Here is a 24,519-nt window from a genome sequence, read left to right on the forward strand (position 1 = left end):
CTCCAAGGAGGAACACAGCTGAGATCAAGACCTCTTGACTTCACAAGGGTGTCAGGCCTGCTTCTTAAGTGCTTGGAGTATGAACTATCATTTCAGATACCATTTTAATGCAAGCTTTTGGTGGCAGATTGATTTACAGGCGCAGTGTTTCTAATTATGGGACAACAGAAAAAACTTGCCCGCTGACAGCAAAGCAATTGGTGACTGCAATTACTACAGCAGTTTTTGTTGCAAAAAAGAGACAGGCGCTGTTGGTCACAGTACAATTCACACTTTATTCCATCGTGATTGGTATACTTGTAGCATCAGGACAGCAAGAGACTAAAACCGGGTGCAGAACTTCTCTGGACTAGAGGGCGGTGAAAGGTATGACTGGTTTTGGCACACAGAGTGGAATACCATACATTGGCTGGAATGTGATGGTCAGTAAAACAAAATGCACAAGTCTAACACCATGTTGAGGCCATGTCTGAGTTCTGGAGAATGTTAAAGGTTAAATAATTACGAAGACTAACATGCAACTCTATATAAGTCACATTATTCACCTACAGACTATTTCCCCCGTAGAGATGAAGAGATAGCCTTAAGCTGTTCACAGTAGCTTAAAGAGCAATCAATACACCTTAGAGATCTGCCTGCTGATTTCTATAGCAATCCATTACAGTTGAAGAGATAATGCTAAATAATGTACTTTCTCTATATTGCCCCTGTTAGATTCTTACTAACCAACTAAATTGGAATTAACTTTTCCTTACTTTAATACAATTCCTAATGTCTTTACAATGTCAAAGAGCAGCTTCTGTTAGTTTATTTATCCTTATAAATCACGACAGACTAGAGGGGAATCTAGGTAACAGGTCATTGTTCCTCTGCAAAGATAATGTTATGCTGATTAGAACATCAAAAATTGCTACCACTATGCTGCAGATATTTTGGGTTTTTGCATCATCGTATCACAAAAGGAGTCCAAAGAAGACGATCTTATCAGTGACAGAGCAGAGAATACAGTTCTGTGAAGAGGCACATAGACTCTAAGTGATTTCTTGAGACAGAGGAGCAAAGAGGGGAAAGATGCAAAGGAAAGGAAAAGTGAAAAACAGCCTTCTGTAGAACAAATTGTTCAAAAGAAAAACCTGTTCACTTGCAATTGGCTAAATAGAATACAGTTCCTCAATTTGGGATGACAGAAGTAAAGATATTGAAAATTATATGCCTCTTAGCTTTAATAGTAAGCCTAATGTGGCTGACTGGGTTAACTTTCCCGAGGTTGTTTTTGCGATGCCAGACTACCCCAGGAAGAAGTTCTGCTTTTGCCAGCACAGGGCCAGATTTAACCCAAAAGGGCAACCATAATCGCGGAGGACAATTTTTCCTTATGAAGTAGACCATGTGGGTAACATTCATTTTCTCTCTGGTAACAACACATTATTCACCCATCATGAGACCCTTTGAAACAAACCAGTGACCAAGATATGGTTCATTCATACCCTGCTATAACTAAGACACCTGCATGGGAATGAATTAAATGTTCAATAAAAAGGAGGAGAAGGAATTTCTTCAAATTTTGCCATAAAATCATTAAATGAATGAAAAGGATAGGTAGAGGTTAAGGTGTCTTGGTTTTGTCGGAGGCTTGTCACTTCCATTTGCTCAGGGGAGATATGAATGGAGGGAATTCTGTCTTGCTTACCAAACATAAGAAATGTTTGGTTAGAGATACATACGTAAGGGGCATCTGGGTGGCTCAGTTGGTTAAGCATCCCACTCTTGGTTTTGGCTCAGGGTCCTGAGATCCAGCCTAGGGTCAGGCTCCAAGCTCAGCGGGGAGTTTGCTTAAAACTCTTTCTCTACCCCTCCCCCACCCTCATGCATGCATTCTCTCTCAAATAAGTAAATAAATCTTAAAAAAAAAGAAAAAAAAGAATCACATAGGTAAGCAGAGCAAGCCTTGAAGTCATATTTCTTAATCTCCCTGATTGTTAATCTTGAACAACAAGCTACAGGCAATACAGGAAAGGTGGAGACGACTAGGAAGTTCGATAACATGCCTGGATCAGTCATCATTCCTTGGAAAGTACCATCTCCCTGGCCTGTTAAAAGGCTGATTCTTTCAGGTTTAAGTAAAAGACAATGATCTCTCCCTTCACTGCGCCATTGTTCTTTGTAAGAGACCAGCATCAGTTTCAGGTTGTGTAATTTAAAAGCTAGAGAGGAAAGAAATTTTAATTGAATTCCACAGTATATATTCATAGATATTTCAAAGTGGAATTGTCCATTGTCTGTGGTTTCAAGCACCAAGCCGATCACTTCCTGAACATGCTGCATCTGGCTCTCACGAGACCATCAATAATCATTTGTAGATGCAATGTCTCTTTTGAAAGAACGAACTTTGCTAGACCAGGATAATTGCAGGGGGTAGAAGGCTGGAAGTAGGGTGAGTCATGATGAGAGGGGGTGGGAAGAGAAAGGAGCCGAAGGAAAAAATAAGACTATTCCCCGAGGTCTACAAATGGTCAGTAATGAAGCAAAAATGCATGGAATGTGACTTAAAGATTTCTGAGATGTGCCCATGGGGTGTTTCCAGGCTTCTCGATCTATGATCTCTAGCAACCCTCTGGAGCTGAATTTACCTTCCTAGGTGTGGTGCCCTACTTCTTCTGGAATTCAGATGTCCGGGACAAACCCCATCAGGATATGCCTATGCCTGGTTAACTGTTCCCCAAACAGTCATTGTGATTTTGGTCACAGTTCTGCTGAGGGACCTGTCTGTCCTTCCTGGGGACAGTGAGGGTGGTGGCTGAAGATGGAGCCATGGGTCAGAGGAGGCTAATGTGGCAGACAGGAGGGACCCGCAGGAAGGTACCCAGAAGTCAAGACCCTGGATTTTACCCAAGGCAACAGAAGTGAGAAAGGCAAAAGAAAGCAACTGGCAATGAAATATCCAGAGTTCAGATGAAAAAAAAAGGAAGGAAAAGGGGAGAAGCCAGGAACCAAGGAATTTCACAGGAACCAAAGATGATGAGCAATACAAACAGGAAAAAAGAACCCCTGGCCTATCTGACTGATCAAGAAGACATTCTTTAGCCAATACTGGCAACTCAACAGCATATATATATATATATATATATATATGCTCACATTGATAACACAAACACGGAAATGAGTATTTCTTTGCTACCATTAATCACAGTTCAATAATTCATGAGCTCTATATTTTCTAGATTGCTTAATTCATTTAGCAAAACCCACAGTTTAGGTACCACCACAAGGGGAGGGAGGGGAGGGTGCAGAACGGAGCAAACTCAGAAGGAGACTTTTGTAAACCAGAGTTAGTAGCACAGTGGCAAGTAGATTGTCAATGAACACGACAGGAGCGTACAGTCATCGGCCTTGTGAGTGCGGTATTGCCGGCTACGAGGAGAGTGGGGGGACTTCGACTCAGGAGTCTACCTTCTTGTTAATTAAAATCGAGCTGCATGTGAGCAGCCCGTCCACCTTTTCTAGTTCAGAATGGCTCACAGGGATCAGCATATGGTCCTTCAGCTTCTCATAAACCTGCAGCAGAAATCAAGGAAAGGTAAAGCAGAAGGGTTATGTTTCCGCCTCTGTCTTACCCCCGTCCTCCCCACCCCCCACCTCCTCGCCCAGTGTGAGGATTCACTTGGCTCACGAGTTTAGGCTTCTCAGCCATTGCACCTCAAGAGGCGCGTGCAGTCTAGACCACACCGGCCCCCAGTGGAGCGAGAGGCCCTGGTGAATCACGAGCTCAATGCTTTGATCTCAAAGTCGAAGATGTGTCAAAAATGTGGTTTTACCAGAGACGCCTTCACTCTGCCGCTGTCCCTGAGAGACTGAGTGGTGCGTGAAGGCCAGTGGCAGTGTTTTCAGTCTGAATATTGCCCTTCCTCGCCACACTTTAAAACCCTTTCTACTAAACTTTAAGGTTTCTCTCCTTACCAACACCACTGGAAAAACTCGACAAGACAGACTCCGAGTGAAGTGTTTCAGGTCACACTGCTTTTCAATGACAGGTGTGAATCTTATAGCATCTTTTGACATAATAGAAAGCATGTGTCTAAACTTTGAATTAAAGGTCCACAGATTTTTCTCTGATGATCAAACAAAGCACATTTTTTTTTCTTTTTAAAGTACAAAATCACCTGGAACACACTGTCAAAAAAAACAATCTACCATGCTTCTTTAGGAAGAATTGTTCCTTAAATTTCATTACGGCGGCTAATTAAGAGTGCTAGAACCAGAGTGGGGCTCCAGACCCAGTTCTGTCAACCCACCACCTAAAGTGTGACTTCAGCCAAGTGCCAGATTCCCTTCTAGCCTTGGGTTATTGTTCGGTAAAAGCAGAGTAACAAGAGTGCCCTCACAGGGCTGCTGCGAGGTATAAATCAGATAATGCCCAGAGTGGGCTGGGCCCCATGCCTGGCAAAGAGGAAGCCTCAGTAAACATGGACGTTATCATCGTTACTGTGGATAGACATGGATAGACACAGGGCTGAATCCAAAGCCGTTAATCATCCGGTCATCAGACAATCCATGTGGCTGGAGAAGCACGAACGGTCCAGAGCCTTGTTTCTCCAAGTGGGTTCTCTGACCCGGGTGCTTATTGAAATTGCAGATTCTAGGGTGGGGGGTCTAGAAACCTGTATTTTTAAACAATCCTGATGTTTATGAGACCCTCTATTTATCTGAGACCTGGTTAAGCCCCATTCTGGGCTTAAGGGTCCTCTGTTCTCCTCAGGTTTACACTTCCAGCCATGGAAACAGAGAAATCATCTATGTATCTCCCCATTTCCTTTTTATCTGCCGAGAAGGTGACTGATTCAGAAGATAAACCTGGTGATTACACAGTATCATGTATCTGAAAGGTGGCCAAAATATTTTCTAAAATCTTTAAAGATATAAATTTTAAGATGCATAAACAAAAAACCAGTGGCTATTAAGGGCTCTTCTGTCATGCTGAGTGTCAGTACCTGATTCCTCTGGGCAGAGAGCAAGATGCTGAAATGCCTAAAACAGATATGGACACTTGGAGGGTCTACGGGTGAGCACTGCTGTGACTGTGTGTGCAGGAGAGACTGGCAGAATGCCCCGAAGGACAAGGAACATCATCTTAGACCAGGAAAGAATTCCATGTCTAGGGACAACTCCCGTGGTGGCGAACAAACGCAGAAGCTCTTAGAGGGACAGGTGCCTGATGACAAGTGTGTCATCTTTTTGATCCATCGCTACCCGGGATGCACAGCCCAAAGCTCCTTTTTTGCAGCCTTGACAATGAGCACCCACTTCTTTGGGTCACTCACACTTCTCTGTCATAAAAAAACGAATGACCTTCTGGTGAAGAGCAGCTCAGATTTGCCAGAAAACAATGACACAGTTGACCGTCCAACTGTTAAGTCTCTATGCTGAGCGTCTCAGTGCGGGGAGATACGTGTCACCAGAGCTGCAGCAAAAATGTGCAAAATCCAAGTACTTACTTGAAAAGTTTTGAATACCGGGCATGGTCACCTCAATTACTGTGCATGTGTTTGTCATCAGAGACAAGAATGAGAAGAATGAGTTAAATTAACTTTCCTTGTGCCCTAAAGCTATATTATCCTCTCTGCTTTCTTAATGATTTGACGTGTATAGAGAAAAAGGAAGCCCCTGTTATTTGTCACTCCATCATGAAAAAAATCCCCAGGCAGGAAGACTGTCACAGAGAGGCCTACTCAGCTGCACTGGCCACAAAGGCTGGTTTTGTTTGTTTGTTTGTTTGTTTTACCTTTGCACTTTCTGGATATTCTTCTGGGGTGCGGTGTAGCAAGACGTGACCTTTGCTGGGGATATTTAGGTAAATACAGTTTGCGGCCGTGTCATCAGGCATAGTGAGCTTGTCATAGCGGTGATCACTCATCTGCTGCATGATCTATAAGGAGAAACACAGCAGGCTTCAGCGGAGCACTTCCCCACACTTTCAAACAGAAGGAAGGCAGCGCATGGGTATAAGCTCGCGACGGACGCCGAAGAATGTTCCTGAGAAGTTTTTGCCTATTTCCTCTAGTCATTTAGATCCCAGAGGAAAACCCCATGAAGTCAGGATTCTCTGGAAGAACTGCAAGCATTCCTCTTCTTCTTTTTAAAGTGTGTGTTTGTCTGTAATTTTAAAAAGGTTTTAAAACTGGCCATAATTTTTCCACTTTTTGTTCATAAGATCTATCAGTGAGACATGAAATGGACACATATGCAAAAGGCCCAGCTGGGGTTTTGATGACATTCTTGGCTGAGTAAGCAGGGCTGTCCTAGTCTATAGGAAAAAGGGACCAGAGTGGTAATCATTCTGGTCAATAATCTGATTTAGCAATAAACACACACACACACACACACACACACACACACGCAATTTCCTCTTGCAAATACACTTAAATTGAATTAACCTGTCTGATGGCAGGGGATGCCTTTAATACAGTAAGCATAAAAATCACTTGAGGCGAATGTTAAACTCCTATTCTTGGGGCTCACCGCCAGGGATTCTGATCTGGCAGATCTGAAGTGAGGTGCAGAGATCTGCATTTTAAAGTTCTCCAGGTAATTCTGAGGCAGATGGTCCCAGACCACACTTGATTTAAAAAAAAAAAAAAACCAACAAAAAAACCCCACCTGATTTAGCAGGCCTATTAATCAAACGATGGGTTTATAAATGCCTTCATATATAATAACTTAAAAAAAAATCACAGGAGTGAACTCTATAAAATTTTTAGAAATTGACACCTTATCCTCATCTCAACATAATGAAAATGGAAACCCAAAAATCAACCACCCCTCCTTCACTACAAAAATATCCAAACACCCAAAACAGATAAACAAACAAAAGCCAAATATATTTTCTGCTTCATCATGTAGACTCTTTTCATTCCTGATCAATATCCATATATTTTAAGGAATCTGCTGAAATGTCATGCCATAAGGGTATAACAAGATCTTTTCCATAATCTGGTTTGATTTTACCTTTCTGACCAGGTCTCCCTCTACCTTTCAATATCTATATGGAAATGTGCTTCATATTACTAGACCTCAGAAGTAGGTAGGCTTGCCCACTCAGTGGTGGCAGCAAACGACAGTAAGATTCACAGTGTGGAAGAGAGCAATAACTCCATGCTCCTTGTAGAAAGTTCATGCCAAAGAGAACATGGAGAGTGGCATAGAATAAGCTCTCCCTGACTCGCCAGTCAAGTAAACCATTCACTTCTCCTCGTGTGGAATATGTCAAAAGTCGGGAGAGGGCACAAGTAATCTGAAAATGGAATATCCTTTGCACAGAAAGAAACATCAGGTATGGGCATGAGCTTAAGCCCTGTATCAAAGGCTGAGAGACACAACGATGAGTGGGACACAGATCCAGTTTTTTTTTTTTTTAATTTTACTTATTTATATGACAGAGAGATCACAAGGAGGCAGAGAGGCAGGGAGGGGGTGGGGGAGGCAGGTTCCCAATGAGCAGACAGCCCGATGCGTGGCTCGATTCCAGGACCCTGGGACCATGACCTGAGCCGAAGGCAGAGGCTTAATCCATTGAGCCACCCAGGCGCCCCCAGATCCAGTTTTTGAGAGGTTACAGCCTAATGGAGGAGACTGGCAGACAGTTATACAGCAGAAGAAACGGGGTACCACGGGAAACATTTAAAATGTATTATCTGATCACAGAACTCCCATCTTACAGATGAACAAAACAGGCTGAGAGAGATCAAATAACTTACTTGCTCAGAGTCACATGGGTAGATTCAAACCCACATCTGAACAACTCAAACCCTTCTCTATTAATTGTCTTTCTTTCTCCTCTTTCTTGACCTCCAGGGCTGTGGCAGTTCTTCCTCTCCTAGTATATGCTGTAACATCGACCTTTTTGCCCTCATTTGGCACTTAAAATTTATTCTTTTGTGGCATCATTAACTCTTCTTTCATACATAAGCCTGTTACAACATGCTACAGTTTGGGGTAGCCACAGGACTGACTGGGCTGGATGTCTGTCTTGTGCTTCTTAAATTGTCCCCTAAAGGGACAGGCCCATAGAGGGCATCTCCTGCCATGGTGGTTCTTTACAGCCCTGATGGAGATACCTTAGATCTACTTGAATATGTGGACACTTAAGAAGTTAAAGACATTCCTCAAGAGTAGCTACTCTAAGAAAATTAAAAACATATTCAACCTAGCCCTCCTTATATAATGGATATGCCCAGAAATACTATGGAGAGGCTTATAAGAAAAAAAATCCATATCCAAGTAGCTCTCTTCTATTATGAATTGCTACATAAATACATCTTATGCAGACTTTCTTTTTGGCTGCTTTTAAAACATATTAATAATACCTTCCATTGTGTGGAAGGGGGCACATTAGACCATCAACTGGAGTAAGACCTGGGTTTAAGCTTTTTTTGTTTTTTGACCTCTTGGTTTTCTCACTATAAAACTGAGATAATAATAGTCTTTCATATACTTATTGTGAAAGTTAAATGAAGATAATGTATATAATAAGGCACAGTAATAAGCCCTTACTAAGCTTCGAGTATTTATTTTATGGCAGCATGACCAGACAAGTAAGGGTCAAGTTGTTAGCTGCAATCAGAAAGAGCTAGGTCTGAATCCTGGCCCTGCTATACACTGTGTGACCTTGAGCAAGCTCCTCAAGCCTCAATTTCTTCAGCTATTAAATTGGATGATAGCGTCATACCTATTTCTCATAGAGTAGCTCTGAACATTTTACTTTTTTTAATTTTATTTTGCTTTATTTTATTTTATTTTTTTAAAGTAGGCTCCATGCCTAGCATGGAGCCCAAAGTGGGGCTTGAGCTCAAAAACCTGAGATCAAGACCTGAGCTGAATTCAAGAGTCAGACATTTAACCAACTGAGCCACCAGATGCCCCTGAAGGTTATTTTTTTAAAAAAACAAAGCAAAACAGTGCTTAGCACTGTTCCTAGTACATATTAAATGTGTAATAAATATGCATACTTCCCTCTTTGTTTCTTGCAAGTCATTTGGCATCTAGCAGGTGATCAAAATGTGCTTGCAACTAATTGATTTATTTTTCCCTCCTTTTCCTCCTCTTCCTCCACCCCTCCTCCCTTCTTCTTTAAAGATTTTATATATTTGAGAGAGAGAGAGCATGAGCAGGGGGAGGGACAAGGGGAGAGGGAGGCTCTCTGCTGAGCAGGGAGCCCAATGCGGGGCTCCATCCCAGGACCCCAGGATTATGACCCAAGCCAAAAGAAGACACTTAACTGACTGAGCACCCAGGCAGCCCTTCCTCACTCCTTTCAAAGGCTATAGCAGACCTCAAAGAGTACACTGAGGGGACTCCTGGGTGGCTCAGTGGGTTAAGCCTCTGCCTTTGGCTCAGGTCATAATCTTAGGGTCCTGGGACTGGGCCCCGCATTGGGCTCTCTGCTCATTGAGGAGCCTGCCTCCCCCTCTCTCTTTGCTTGCCTCTCTGCCTCCTTGTGATCTCTCTCTCTGTCAAACAAATAAATTAAAAAAATCTTTAAAAAAAAATGAGTACACTGAGATGTTCACAATTTATATATATGAACAACTGCATATATAAAAACAAGGTATGGTCTTCGTCCAGATAAAGAAATATAATTCATTAGTTAATCTTTAATTAATTAATTAAAAGGAAATATAATTCATTAATTAATGTGAGCTAAAGCCAATGTTTGGCTTTTTCCTAAAGCTGTACAGTAGGACACTACAGTCTACGGTCCTACCCAAAAGATTCTGGATGTAACGTGACAGGAAGTGGTGGATCTGGGACAAGCTAGACAGTCTGCAGCACCTGAAAGCATTAAAACAAAGAAAGAAAAGAACAAAACTTTGTGTATATTGAAATGACCATACATATGTCTCTGTCAATTTGCAATCCTATGATTTAATAAAATGGTCCAGAAGCCCAGTGAGCAGACGGATTCTTCAAGTTATTAAGTGGAACTGTCTCTAAATCAACACACAAATTGGGATTTATGAAACTTCTCAGCCATCACTCTTAGTCAGCCTGGCCAGCATGTTTCTTTCTGGGTACAGGGTCTAGGATTATAGTATGTCTGAATCTCTACTTATTATGTGTTATTGAAGGTGGGCCAAGATGGCTAGTCTGCTCATTTACAGCTAGAAGTGACTGTCTTTCGTGTGGATTAGATTGAGTTTACTCGAGAAATTCAGGATTACTTCCAGACCACCAGGAGACAGTTCCCTGGGCCAGAGGCTTACTAAGTAGGGCCTCAGCGGGCTTACTAAGTAGGAAAAAGGTCCTTAAAACATGGTATGTACAGCCCTTGTTACCTCGTCAAGCTCAGACACAAAGAAAACAAAATCCAGAAAATTGAGTATTTCCATTGACCTAATTTTCTAAGCCACTGGGAGAACCATGGGCAGCATATTTTGGTCCATCACATTCAGACTCATTGCTCCCACCATTCATAAGCACTAGAGAGTGGCCAGTTGGTTTTCCAGTTTAATTCATGGTCTACAGATAATTCACTACATTCTTTATCCAAAGGTTACACTATTATCCTAGTGTAAGAAGAGCTGAAAGAGAAAGGAACACAGCAAGATCACACCTATGGGCCTGACTATACCTTCAATGGTCCCACGAGTAGCCTGGCAACTTCCACACCTCTCCGTCCGACTCATGCATGTCCGGTAGTGACTAAGGAGCAGAAACATGGAATGTTGTACATTCCAGAGGAAGTATTATCAAGGAGTGTTATCAGTGCTGACTTCTTGTTTATTAGTGAGGGAACAGATTAAAATCTCCAAGGTTGTGCCTACTTGAAAAAGTTCCCAGTTTCTTTCGGGTAATAGAGACTATATTTCCGTTCCTGGGGTGTTTTATTTACTTGGGCTCCACCTCTTTCCACCCTCCCGCCCATCCCCCACCTTCAGCTCCTTGAGGGAACAATCACACTCCTTTGGTTCCTCTGTGTTTGCTTTGTTCTTCAGTTAACGACATTTATTTGAAATTGTGATCACTGGTTTTCCATACTCATTAGTACTTCTCTTCTTTTCCAGACCTTATATTTATAATTTATAGCTTCTGGTGGGAGTATTCTTAAAAATTACTGACATCAGAGCTAGTACCTACCTCCCATTGTTTGAGGAGGTTCACTGTTGTCAGGAAAGGAATTATACCCTGGGGTGGGGGGGATAATTTAACACTGGGACTAGATACAGTAATTCATTGATAAATGCTACTCTTAAATGTCTTAACAAAGCCACCTTAGGAGAAGATTCTCAATCAATTTATCTAGGCCCCATGGTTATCATTTTAAGACAGGTTAAAAAATGTGCCTAGAGAAAAGGCTTTTAATAACAGAACAGGCCCCATTTGGAGTAGTGAGGGGTTCTGTTCAACGGGGGAAAGGAGGCATCATCTTTCTAAATGAAAACGATTTAGGAAATGGTAACTTTAAGTAATAAACAAAAAAAAATACATTTTTTTTTTTTGTTGTTTGTTTTTTTCTTGAAAAAGTCAAGGTACTTATTCTAAACACAAAGGGTTTCTGTTTCTGGAACAAAGAACAGGTTTCTCTTTTCCTGTGAGAGTGATTGTTTTCCTCCTTCCTATATGTTGGTATTGTCTGAATAAGACAACCTGACATTTATTTATAGCTGGGACCAGGAAATACAGGGATATACACAAGGCAGGGCGCTAACCATTCAGAGAGGAACAGACAGAAAAAGATTCAGAAGACCGTATCTCTAACATCTTTCCTCTGTTGTTGGAGCTCGTGCTGTGAGGCTGTGCTCCCGGGCACCTGGGGCAGGGCAGGGCCCCTAAGAGCTCGGGCTCCTGAGGACGAAGATGCAGCCGCAGTGAGGGGAGGAGCAGGTTTTGTTTGCTCTCTGTGGCTGCACAGAAGCCTTTGTTAAAAGATGAGCATCATTTCAAGTATCTTGAGAATGTAGCTGTTGGCTGTGCAGTTCTATGTGCCAGCATTTTTTCCTAAAAAAGGGTGGAGGTGGTATATTGCTCCAGAGCTCTGTGTACAGTGTTCTTTTAACCCCAGGGGATCGACTTCCTGCTTCTCACAATGTTCCAAGCCAGACTGGAAAGGAGGAAGCACCGAAACCCTCCACAGACACACTAAATTCCGGAGAGGCCCTGGACTCCGGATAATATGTGTGAGTTTGACCCGGCTCTAGAGGAAGATCTGAGGCGTCAAGTCCTTGCTGTAAATGCCATTTCGGACTTGTGCCATTTCCCAGAGGAATTATTCCACTTTGTGTAAAACAGAGTATTACTGGCATTGGACACAACCAGTGTTTGGTTCAATCCAATAGTTCTTGATGGAAGGGCCCCCGGGGGCTAGACAGGACAGCTAGAGGTGGGAAAGAGAAAGACATCCAAAGATAACTGAGTTGCAGGCTCTTCCTTCAGGTGATGACAATCTATAATTTAAGGCAGGACAAGCGCACGAAGGGGATGCTAGCAGTGAAAAGAAAGTAAAGCTCACTTCCATTACAGGCACCCCCTTAATGAAGAAGGCACGCGGCAGAGCGGAAATGGCTCTGAAAACCACCGAATCATCGTCGCCGAATCCTCATGGTCTGTTACACAGCGGCTGATCTGGAGGAATCAGCCTTGCTCCCCAGAGTGGAGCTGTCACAAAACAGAGTGGGAAACGTCTGGCTTTTAGCCCAAGAGAATTTGCATGGCTAGTTGTATTAACAACCAGGCATTTCCGGCAGTTCCCAGCATTTCTGGGAATTTTCTCATTCAAAGGGCTGGAAGGCGGCTACATTCTCCCACTTGTTACTCATGGTTTCTTTGTATTACATCAATTATTAAAAAAAAAAAAATTCTTGGGCTAATGTTTCACAGAATGCTTTAGGACTTTTATGGGTCAGATACTGAAAGGGGTACAGAAGGTATTTAGAGATGGCTAGGGAATATTCAGAGTGTGTTTGGCTCACTCATAATTGGTCATTTATGAAATATACATATGTACCCTTTCCAACATATTAAAACACTCAATACTAAGAAGAACAGATTATAGATTCTTTTGAGATATATAGTATGTGATTTTCAAGCACACTATTTGTTGCTACCATATATCTAAAATCATTCATTCATTTGTTTATCTGCCCATCAAGAGTTTATTGAGAGCTGACAATTTACCAGGCATTAAGCCCAGGCAGTCCTTTTAAGGCTGAGTCAATATAACTACAGACAATATTCTAGAACTGTTATGTTTTCATATTTAATGGATCTTTCCATGGATCAGCTCAAAATGAACAGAACCCGAGAAAGGCTGTCTGTTAAATATCCTCTCTGAATAGATGGGCTACACAGATCCTAAGAGCGAAGCAACATGGTTCCTTTTAGTTAAACCTGGGCCAACCTTCAAGGCCAAATATTTCCTTTGAAGCTAGCTGCCATTTCCTCCACACATTCCCTCATATATTTGGAGTTGCTGTTTTTGTTCAGATCATAATGCCCACCTGAACATGGGGACAAAAGACTTCTCTCCTTCAAACTACAACCACAAAGCACACGAACCTTTTCTGGAAGGGATTCTCAAAAACAATGGTTTCTGTGGAAGGCTGGGAAAAACTCTCACCCTCTTATTAGAGGACCAGTCTGAGCTCAATGGAGGGCTGGGGGGCAAGGCACAGGCAGGAAGAACAAGGGAGATTCTCTGGGTGAGTCACAATCCTCATTTTCTAATTTCAGGGGTATAGAGGAAAGAAATTCAGACCAAAGCACCACTTCTAAAATGCAAAATCTGGGATCCTACCTCCTTTCTGACTCCTGCCATACATTCTCTAAGACTAGCTCTGTGGCAGAAACAGATCTCCTATAGTCTTGTTCATAAAGATATATCTTGTTGCCTACTTAGATATTGAAGTCATGCCCTGGCTATGCTTTCCCAGATACCTGCACCCTAAGCCCACCTTCAAAAATTAATTCCTTTGGGTCCTGGGGGCTTGGGGATCTCCTAGGCTCCCTGTGTCATTTGATAGCAAGAAACAACTGGACCATTTATTGGGCTATCTTCTATTTATTGGTGGTTCATCTATTCTTCATTCATTTCTCACAGTTATCCATTTTTACAAATGAGAAAACTAAGGTTTAGAGAAATTCAGTAATTTGTCTAAGGTCACATGTTAAGACAGTAAACCCAGGATTTAAGTCCAAGTCCATCAACCTCCAAATCCCTATCTTTTTCCTGTCACACCAAACTACCACCTCTCCAATATCCCTTGAAAGACTACACTCTGAGCTCACTAACTTGCAGCCTTTGGGCTGATTTTTCTTGTAGATACAACTTGTTTGACATGCATATATTTTTATTTTTTAAATATTTTATTTATTTATTTGAGAGAGAGAGAGAGAGAATGGGGAGAGCGGAGGCATAGAGGGAGATGGAGAAGCAGACTCCCCGTTGAGCAGGTAGCCCAATGTGGGACCCAATCCCAGGACATGAGCCAAAGGCAGATGCTTAACTGACTGAGCACCCAGGTGCCCGACATGCATGTGTTTTTACAAGTTTGCATTTAAATGCTTTTAGATGGAGAAGGTCTGATTCTTGAAGTCATCTAAGTTCTCTACTGAACTATAGGGATTGGTTTTTTCTTTTTTTTCAAAGATTTTATTTATTTATTTGACAGACAGAGATCACAAGCAGGCAGAGAAGCAGGCAGAGAGAGAGGAGGAAGCAGGCTCCCTGCTGAGCAGAGAGCCCAATGGGAGGCTCGATCCCAGGACCCTGGGATCACGACCTGAGCCGAAGGCAGAGGCCTTAACCCACTGAGCCACCCAGGCGCCCCAGGATTGGTTTTCTTAAAGCTAGCTGTTATATTCTTTAAGGAGATGATAGAAGAGCAAAGCCTTTGAGAATGGAAAAAGACAGTGGCTTAAGAGGAATTATCACTTCTAGATAGGTAGGTTTCAGAGTGACAGAGAAGAAATGACCAAACACACGCACTTTGCAATGATGCCCCCAATCAATCCTGACCCTACCACTGGTGGATTAGTGCTTATTTTCTATATGAGCAAATATTCCTTGATTATCTCATCAAAAGGGCATGAATTTAATTTTTTTTTTTTACAATAATTGTTATTGCTTTGATTTAGAGTCATTCAAAAATCCTCTGCCCTGTCTACTTGGTTCTTGCGAAAATGTTGCCTTGGGGTTAGAGAAGAATCTGTCCTCATGAAAGAGCGCTTTTTTTTTTTTTCCTGGAACGAGATGACAAAATCATCACTGGGGCCTCCAATTCTATCTTAGCCTAGATGGTTAAAAAAAAAAAAAAAAAAAAAAACTTTAGGGGTACCTGGGTGGCTCAGTGGGTTAAAGCCTCTGCCTTTGGCTCAGATCATGATCTCAGGGTCCTGGGATCGAGCCCGCATAGGGCTCTCTGCTCCGCGGGGAGCCTGGTCCCCACCACTCCTCTCTCGACCTGCCTCTCTGCCTACTTTGTGATCTCTGTCAAATAAATAAATAAATAATCTTTAAAAAATAAATCTTTAATGTATATCTGTATTCTGAGATTTTTAGCTCCAGGCAGTAGTGTGCTGGTAAATGTAGGGGAAAATACATGCACAATATACCCACATAAATTTATTATAAATTTTACTGATATGAAGGATGGGTAACACACAATTTATAAATAATAATAAAATAGTCAATACTCTCACATGTAAATTTCATACTGCCAACTGATTCTCACAAGAGAATGCTTCTGTTGATTTTTGCTGATCGGAGCCTGACGTGTGGCTCCATCCCAGGACCTGGGGATCATGACCTGAGCCGAAGGCAGTCGCTAACCAACTGAGCCACCCAGGTGCCTCAAAATATCTGAAAATTTAACAATCAACCTCATAAGCTGGTAGGAACTGACTCCAGGAATCCGCTGCCCTACACAGGAAATTTCATGGTTTTATAAGACTTGGTTCGTGGATGTTATTAGCTTAAGTTGGCTGTTCATAGAAAGTTACCTCTCTGGTAATGCCATGGGTAAGTTTAACTTTAAAATCTGGCTCATATAACTTTTGTGTCCTCTTGGGCAAGCAATGATTGGGGATTAACTTTCAATGGATTTATGAAACTCATGAACTCTTGGAAGGAAGGGTGGCAAATTGAGTTCGTTAAATAGGAGCTTGAATTCATCAAAGCTCTCAAACAGGCAAAATAAGGTGAAAAGGGTTTTAATCCTTTTTTTTTTTTTTTTTAAACATAGGCTCCAGGTCCATCATGGAGCCTAATATGGGGCTTGAACTCGTGACCCTGAGATCAAGACCTGAGCTAGATTAAGAATCGGATGTTTAACTGAGCTACCCAGGGACCCCTTGGCTTCAAGTTAAATCATTGTTTTCCTTTCAAGTCATATTACCCTTTTATTTCTGGTTATTTTGCTATCCTTCATGCATCTTTGTAAACCGCTTTTACAAAATGAGGTGAGGTAGGAAAATGTAATTTCAGACAATTCTTCTTAAAACATGTTTTTAATTATAAACAAAAAAACTAATTATGAACAAAATTACAACACATAAGCTTCTTGTAAAAGATTCAACTATGAAAAGTTGAAGTTCTATTGGACTTAAAACAACTGTATACTTTCGTCAAAACTCACTGAAATGTATATTCGAAGTGTGAAGTGTGAATGTGTAATGAAATAAAGTACTGTTATATGGAAATTTTATTTCAATAAAGCTGATTTAAATAAATTGAAGTCTTCTTTCTCCCTTCTCTGCCCCATCTTACTCTTCTGTCTTGCCGCTTTCCCTAGAGTAACCACTATTAAAAGTTTGAAGTGAGTTCTTCAGATCTTTTTTTAAAACATACACACTCCAAACAAAATCCATTTACCTCCACTGCATTTGTCAGAAAAAGAGGCTGAACATCACAGTTCAGAAGCCCCAGCTCCACTTCCCTCAAAGGCTGGTAATGCAAATCTCTAGAGGCAATTACACGTGGCCTTGTTACTCAATTTCTGCGATCATCTCACATTTATTTCCATCTTGTCCATGTATAGTAAGTACTTCCAATATCTGAAAATAATGTTATACAAAACATCTACCAAACACTGGGCTGTATATAGCTATTTAATTCCTGGCTCCTGAAATCTCTCTTGCTGGCATGAGCTTCTTGACGTTCAGGAATCACCGCTGTCTCTCATCAGGAAGAAGCACCTTAATTGTGATATGCTCAGAAATGACAATTCCTGCAAAACAGGGCTGACGAATCCCATTCATATTTTAGGATTGGGTTTCTTCACCTCAGCACTCTTGATATTTTGGGCTAGATCGTTCTTTGTTACAGGGTCCGTCCTGTGCATTGTAGGATGTTTAGTTGCGTCTCTGGGTTCTACGGACTACATACCAGAAGCATCCACTCTCCCACTCACCATGTTGTAACAAAAATATCTCCAGACATTACCAAATGTCCCCTGGGGGGCAAAGTTGCCTCCGGTTGAAAAACCACTGTTTTTAGGAGAAACTCATCAAATTCATATTTTAGGAGAAGAGCAGATATTTATGGGAAGGAGAAGGGAAAACAACCATAAAAAGAAAGAAATCAAATTTCCATGTAAGTGTACTATTTACTCTTCTATTATTCCTTGGAATTAATAAGACCCCTGGAAAGAAAGGGATAAGTGTTTAAGAAAACAGCTGTTGTCCCCATATATCTTTCCCCAGAAACCGAAATACCCTGTAAATGATCAAAACCAAACCCCGGCTAATGAAGAAAACAGCCATCCCCACCTTGTCTGTTCTTGTGTGGGGAGTTACCTTGGGTTGGGAAGAAAGATTGGTTTCCTTCTGGATGTGGTCTTTGTTGTTGTCAGAGAGGGAATGTTGATAAAGTACTCTGAGCTGCTGAGGAAGTGAGGTCATTTTATAGAATACTAAGAATCGTAAGTTTGAGAACTGAGCACAAATTTGGAAATTATCAAGTCCATTTCTCTTTTACAGAGATTCAGAGATGAAAAATTAATTGACTTAGCTAAAAGCATATAAAGCCAGTGAATTGCAAGGTAAGGACTAGATCTTAGCTCTCCTGACTCAGTCCAGACTTTCCCTTAGGTCTTAGTTTGGTGGAGACAATTTAAGTGGGACAAGAAGGAACCATGTCAACTCCTCCCTTACCCCCTTCCCCACTCCACTTTAAGGGGTCTCTCTTCTCTTCAAGATCTAAGTAAGAATGTCTTGTACCTCTATTCCTTGATTTATATAATGGATATTACATTGGCTAGTGGTTCTCAACCATGGCTACAGACAAAAATCATCTGGAGAGCTTTTTAAAAAATACAGATTTCTGGGTCCCAACCATAGAGATTTTTTATTTACTTGGTCTGGAGTTAGACAAAATATCAGTATTTCCTTTTAAACATTCATTTTAAACAGGTGACTTTAATATGTAGACAGGATCAAGAACCACTATTCTGTGCCCTCTCCATAATTTCTACCTATCTTGGGGGTTAAGGGTGGGAGGTGGAAAGAGAGGAGCTTATATTCTCATATCGTCTCTGGCCCCAGCTTCCAGAGAATTACGTCCATTCAGAGATAGTTATTTTACAGGCACTATTCTTCTTTTCAACCATGTCATCATAGGCAGGGACTTCAGTCATTTTTGATTGCCTCAAAAAACCTATTCACATGGAGTCATAGATTTTTCCCAGATTTGGGAGGCTGGAATATTGCAGTAATATGAACACTTAAAATTGAATACTGAATGCTGGTGTTCTTCAAAGACTTGACAACTCTGTCTTGTGGCTGAAGCCTCTTCTCACTCCCTTTTCTCTTCTCTTGTCCTGTCTCCCCGTTCTTAGTGCTTCTAAGAAAGGACATTTTTGCTTTCTCTTTTGTTGTATTGTCTACTGACCCCAAACCTTCAAAGATACCACCTTTCACCCCAAAGAACCCACTGTGTTTTCCTAAAAAAAGATAATTCCCTTCCTAAGAGCAAGCCAGGGTTTAGCTCTTCTGAGGGGTCTGGTGAACATTCTGGTTGCTTTCCCCACATCTTTTCTCTGCTTTCTTAGTAACTACCCCACTTTTCATTATATCTACACTGCTCTGTGTAGCCCACATAATTGGGGGAAGTTAATTCTACCCAATTCTGGTCCAGCAATTCCTTTCTTGGTTCACAGAGCCTCAGTAATACTTTTATGGTGCCTTGAGGTCAACCAAACCATACCAAAACCAAAATAAACAAATAAAATACAACCACACGTCTGTGTTGCCAAAAAAGGTTTTCCCCCAAACCCTAACACTTTAGTTTATTAAGAATTTAGATCCAAGTGATCTAACAATAGAATTGTGTGTGTTATCTGACAGGTATATCTGTGCTATCTCTGAAATGCTAAAAGAGGCCATGGTGCCCCTGAGAGTTTGCTGCGGTGCCCGGCACGTCTCCGTGCAGTCAGGAAAGGGCAGCTCGGGTGTAAGTCAGCCCTTGCTCACAGTCAGTGGTTCAAAGATGGGCAGATGACCAATTCAGACTCATAAGAATAGATAAGATCTGAAAGAAGCTTCCTTACTTTTCTGAGAGGATGAATGTTCCCCTCCCTGAACACAGGTGTGCTAGCCTGTCATCAGAAGCTGCTGGCAGTCACACTGCTGCCCTGAAAGGGAGGCAGCTTTCTGATGAAGTGAATGTGTTAGGTGGGGAAGCGACCCAAAAGATTCTGGTTCTTGGATGGCAACATCAAGCAGATCAATCAACCCTACTGTAGAGTCTGCATTACTTTAGAACTGCATGGACCAATAAATCTCCCTTGTTTAGGCAGCTTGAATTGAATTTTCTCCCTAAGGCAAACAAAATCCTTTCTCTCCATTTGGCTGTAACAAACTAAATTTGGCTATAATAGAAATGACCTGCCCCTCTTTAAAAAAAAAAAAAAAAACCTTTCTCACATGAGAAGAGTTTTGAGGTCATAATGCTGCGTCGTCACTTGATAGTCATCATGAATCCAGGGCCTTCTAGCTTTTTGCTCTTCCAGACCTAGGGTTGAGCATGCTCCTGTCCTCCTGGTGTAAAAGAGCTGTGGTGCCATCACATCCATCACATCCTTTGTTTCAAGCAGCGAGATTCAGAAAAGGGAAAAAGGCACAACTCCTCCCTTTCAGTCCACGGCCTGGATTTCATACCCAGCACTTCTACTTTTCTTTTATCGGCAATACTTAGTCTCATTGTTATGTCATTGTTATGCCTAGCCCAAAGGAAGCTGAGAAATGCAGACTTTCTTCGACTTTCTTTCAAGTGGTAATGTGCTCACATAAAACTCAAGGTTCAAATAATAAAAAGGAAGGGTGGTATAAGAAGTTGGGAAAGGCAACTAGCTAGCATCATCAACGACTCAGAAAGTAATGTATTTTTACATCATCATTATATATATTTTGATTGCTTTGGCGATTGACATACTGTTTGAATCCAATCAAGTCAAGGTATGCAAGTCATCCCAAAAGACAGATTATTTAAAAGCTTCCAGGAAGACAGTTACACCACTGGCCCCTTGAGCAGTGCTTTGCAGCAGTGCTTGGCGTGTGGTAGACACTCAGTACACATTTGTTGAATGCTGAGTGACTGAATCATTTCTAGCACTGCATTTAGCATTTCAATAACTCTTAAAATCCTCCTAAAATCTCCCAATGCAATTTTGTGTAAGACACAATTAGAGCTCAACCTTTACTGAACAGCAAGGAGGAACTGCCCATCAACACCTGTGCCATAGCCTTCTGTGTAATCAACTCTGGTCACTGAATCCCAGAATTTAACTCGCTCTGGTTGCTCTCCAGGGCCCCTTCTCAAATTCTCCCTATAAAGCTCAGGGATGGGACCAGACAAACTTCTTATCCAGACAGACACCTGTGTTTCCCTCCTCCTTTATCCATTCTACTTGAAGAATTCATTCATTCATAAAATTTTATTTATTTATTTGAAAGAGTGTGCACACACAAATGGATGGAAGAGGGAGAAGGGGTGGAGGAGGGAGAAGGAGAAGCAGACTCTCTGCTTCAACGTGGGGCTTGATCCTAAGACCCAGAGATCATGACCTGAGCTGAGGGCAGATGCTTAAAGGAGGGAGCCACTAAGATGCCCTGCCTTACTTGATGAATTTAGTATCATGTTTATTTTCAAGCCACAGGACTTCAGAGCTCAGAAGAAATGAAGACTTTCCTATTCAAGTCTGATGGCCTATGTGCCCAATGAGAATTAGAGCAATAACTCACTTCAGATACACTGTTTTTAACATGCAAGTGTTACCAATAGAGATAGAACACATGATATGTATCTTTTACTCTATAAGCATTTCCCCTGAAAAACATACAGCATTTTAGAGAAGAGTGAGTTCTTCGTAAGCAGTTGTATTTCAATAATCTAGTGGAATTCTGCATTTTCATTCACATGAGAACTCTTTCTCTGAAGTGCCAGTTATTTTACTCAGTATGATATTATTCTGAATGATATTTCGTGACATTTTCTGTTCAAGGACATAGCAATTTACTTTTAGAATGAATTTTCTCCCCCTGCCTTCATATCCCAGTGTAGGAACTGCTATCTGGTGAATTCCAGACAGACCCAGTATTGCTCACAGGGGAATCTATGGGTTACCTACATCCAAATCATGACGTGGGTTCCTTCCCAGCCTTGTTGAACCAGAATTTGTCCTGGTGAATCCGAGGAATGTGATGTGCATTTCAAATGTGCACTTTATGTGATTCTTGGGTACACTAATTTGAAAGCCACTAACTTAGACTTCTCAAATTAAATTAACCTGATTTTTACACCTAAAAGGTATTATTACTGCTACCGATATTACAACTACTACTAGTTGTATATTGAGAAATATTGAGCTTTTATCCCTTGTCAGAGTGTGGATGGAAAACCGAATGAGTGATGAGAAAATGTGCATGAAATGCAATAGACTCAACACCTTTCATTTGGCTTCCAATTGTTTTGTCTATGTGATGAGTCACCTCTGGATATATGGTCACAGCTTTGAACTTAATCCCACTTCAGAAAGAGATTAAAAGGGAATGGCTGCTGTAACATCTGCAAAGCTTCCTTTTTTTTTTTTTTAAAAAAAATATATATATATTTAATTTAATTTAATTTAATAAAGACAGTGTTTGAGCAACATCGGACCCCAACCACAGCATCCAGTGACCATCAATGAAAAGTAGATTTAGAAATACTCTTACATATTGCTGGACTAATATAACATTTTGAAAGATAAAAATAAAGATAGTGATTATTTTTTTTAAAAAGATTTCTTAGTAGGGAAGGAAGGAAAAAATGAAACAAGACGGGATGGGGAGGGAGACAAATCATAAGAGACTCTTAATCTCACAAAACAAATTGAGGGTTGCTGGGGGGTTGGAGGGTATGGATAGGGTGGTTGGGTTATGGACATTGGGGAGGGTATGTGCTATGGTGAGTGCTGTGAAGAGTGTAAGCCTGACGATTCACAGGCCTGTATCCCTGGGACAAATAATACATTATATGTTAATAAAAATAATCAATTAAAAATGACTGATTTATTTATTTGAGAGAGAGAGAACTAATGAGTAAGTGGGGCAAGGAGCAGAGGAAGAGAATATCCAAGCAGACTTCTACTGAGCATGGAGCCTGACGTGAGGCTCTATCTCACACACCATGAGATCAGGACCTGAGCCAAATCCAAGAGTCAGATGCTTAACCAACCGAGCCACCCAGGCGCCCCAGTAAGTGATTATTAATAGCAGGGTAATAATACTAGTGGAATGGTTCTGCAGGAAGGTGGTGGCAAACTGAATTTGTTTCTCTTGCATATCATTATTTCTAAGGATGGCCCAAATCCTGGTGTTCTTTGAGGTAGTATGGATGCCTTCCCTAGAGGCTGGAGTGTAATTCAGGGTTAAAATGTCACTTCTAATTTAGTGTCTATGTTTTACCATATGCTTTATTAACCTTCAGCCAAGCAATAGGATACTCATCAACACCTAAGGCATTTAATACATGTGATTTCCACGGAGAAACAGTAACCCAAAACTCAACCATCCTCCCTCTAGCTCAACTGATACATTTCCTAATCCTTTCAACATCAAGGGTACTGGCATTGGCATGGCCCAGAGTGTCACACAGGTCATGCTGTGATGCAAATTTCAGTCCACGACACGCATCCTTTTTGGGGTGGGGGCAGTCTTTTGCCAACTCAATTCAGCCAAAAAACAATAGGACACCACTGGAGATGGAGAGCATGTAATGTTTAAGTGATTTTTTGTTATGCCTTTAGGGTGAGTAGATAAAGATAAAAAATAAACAGAAAAGAGTAAAGGACAGAGACTCCAAATTTGGATGAGCCTCTGCCTGCTGCCAATGGAAACTGAAATGGGAGCCAACCCCGTTAGTGTGTTACAAGCTTAGACATGGGATGTCTACCCAAGCCACTGTCAGTTGAATATGTCTGAGTATAGCTCAGTTTCCAAAATGTGAATCTAGGTCAGTGAAATCCCGCAACATACTTTTGCCCAAAGATTTTCTATGGTTTGTTCCTGTGTAGATGGGGAGGACTGAGTTCATGGTGACAAGGAGAGTTGGAACTCTTTTCCAAAAATTGCACCCAAGTCACCCCATCTGGTAGTAATTTCTGAAGTCATTTTGCTCCTCACTGTCCCCCTAGGACCTAGTACAAGGCCTGGGACAGCACGGGAGTTCTATAAATATCTGTCAAAGTGCTGATCTGCTCCTTTTTTCTCCTGTGCCCCTCAAATCCCTCAGTCACAGGGTTTTGTTACTTCTCTAAATGGAACTCAGCTTCTGCACAGCCTTTCTATTTTCACGGCTACTTCTCTAGTCCAGACTCTCCTCTTTATTTCTGGACAGTGTGATGGCACCTAACTAATTTTATTACTTCTAATCTCTACGCTTCTTAAATCATTACAGGCATATGGCCAGACAGAATTTTTCTAAAATACCACCTTCAGCTTTTACACCTCTGCTGAAATATTCTGAGTGCCTCCCCACAGCCCAAAGAGAAGAAAACCCTTATTCCTTGGCCTCTGGGTCAGCCCCAACTTATATCTGGAAGCTTAACTTTACTTTCCCCCCCTGCACCCAGCCCTTGCTCCAGCCATTGTCTATTGGTTATACAACAGATATCCCCCCAGCTATCCTGTTTGTCATCACCACTCCTCCTCTACAACAGGACAGGCTTGCTGTTCATTCTGGTCCACTTGCACTTTGACTCCCACCTCCTGTGACCACTTCCTCCTTAGAACTCCTACCCCTTCTAGGGGAACCCCACACCTACTAGTCATGGATCTTGTGTCACACTGTGACAGTATTTATCTTTTAAAGTCCTGTCCTGTTTCTTCAATTAAGCCAGAGGGCCCTTGAGGGCAGAGACTCTCTTTCACTCATCTCAGTGTCCCCTGTGCTTGGAATAGAATCTTTCATAGAGTTGCTGTTCAATAAAGAGCACTGCTGGATGAGGGTCAGGGAGCTCAAGTTTCAAGCTCATCTATGACTCTTTCCAATTG

General features: G+C 41.6%; 1 protein-coding gene across 1 annotated transcript in view; it reads right to left on the bottom strand.

Annotated features, from left to right (window-relative positions):
• Positions 1-255: 255 nt before the first annotated feature.
• DDAH1 (dimethylarginine dimethylaminohydrolase 1) overlaps positions 256-24,519 on the bottom strand; it is a 134,594-nt gene continuing 110,330 nt past the window's right edge. Inside the window, exons 5-6 of the mRNA XM_059136976.1 lie at positions 5,780-5,923; positions 256-3,555 (exon numbers count right to left, since the gene is read on the bottom strand). Coding sequence (XP_058992959.1) covers positions 3,439-3,555; positions 5,780-5,923 — 261 coding nt within the window. The 3' untranslated portion in view covers positions 256-3,438. The remainder of the gene's footprint in view (positions 3,556-5,779; positions 5,924-24,519) is intronic.

The sequence above is a fragment of the Mustela lutreola genome, chromosome 10 (genome assembly GCF_030435805.1).
Source record: "Mustela lutreola isolate mMusLut2 chromosome 10, mMusLut2.pri, whole genome shotgun sequence".
Lineage (NCBI taxonomy): Eukaryota > Metazoa > Chordata > Mammalia > Carnivora > Mustelidae > Mustela > Mustela lutreola.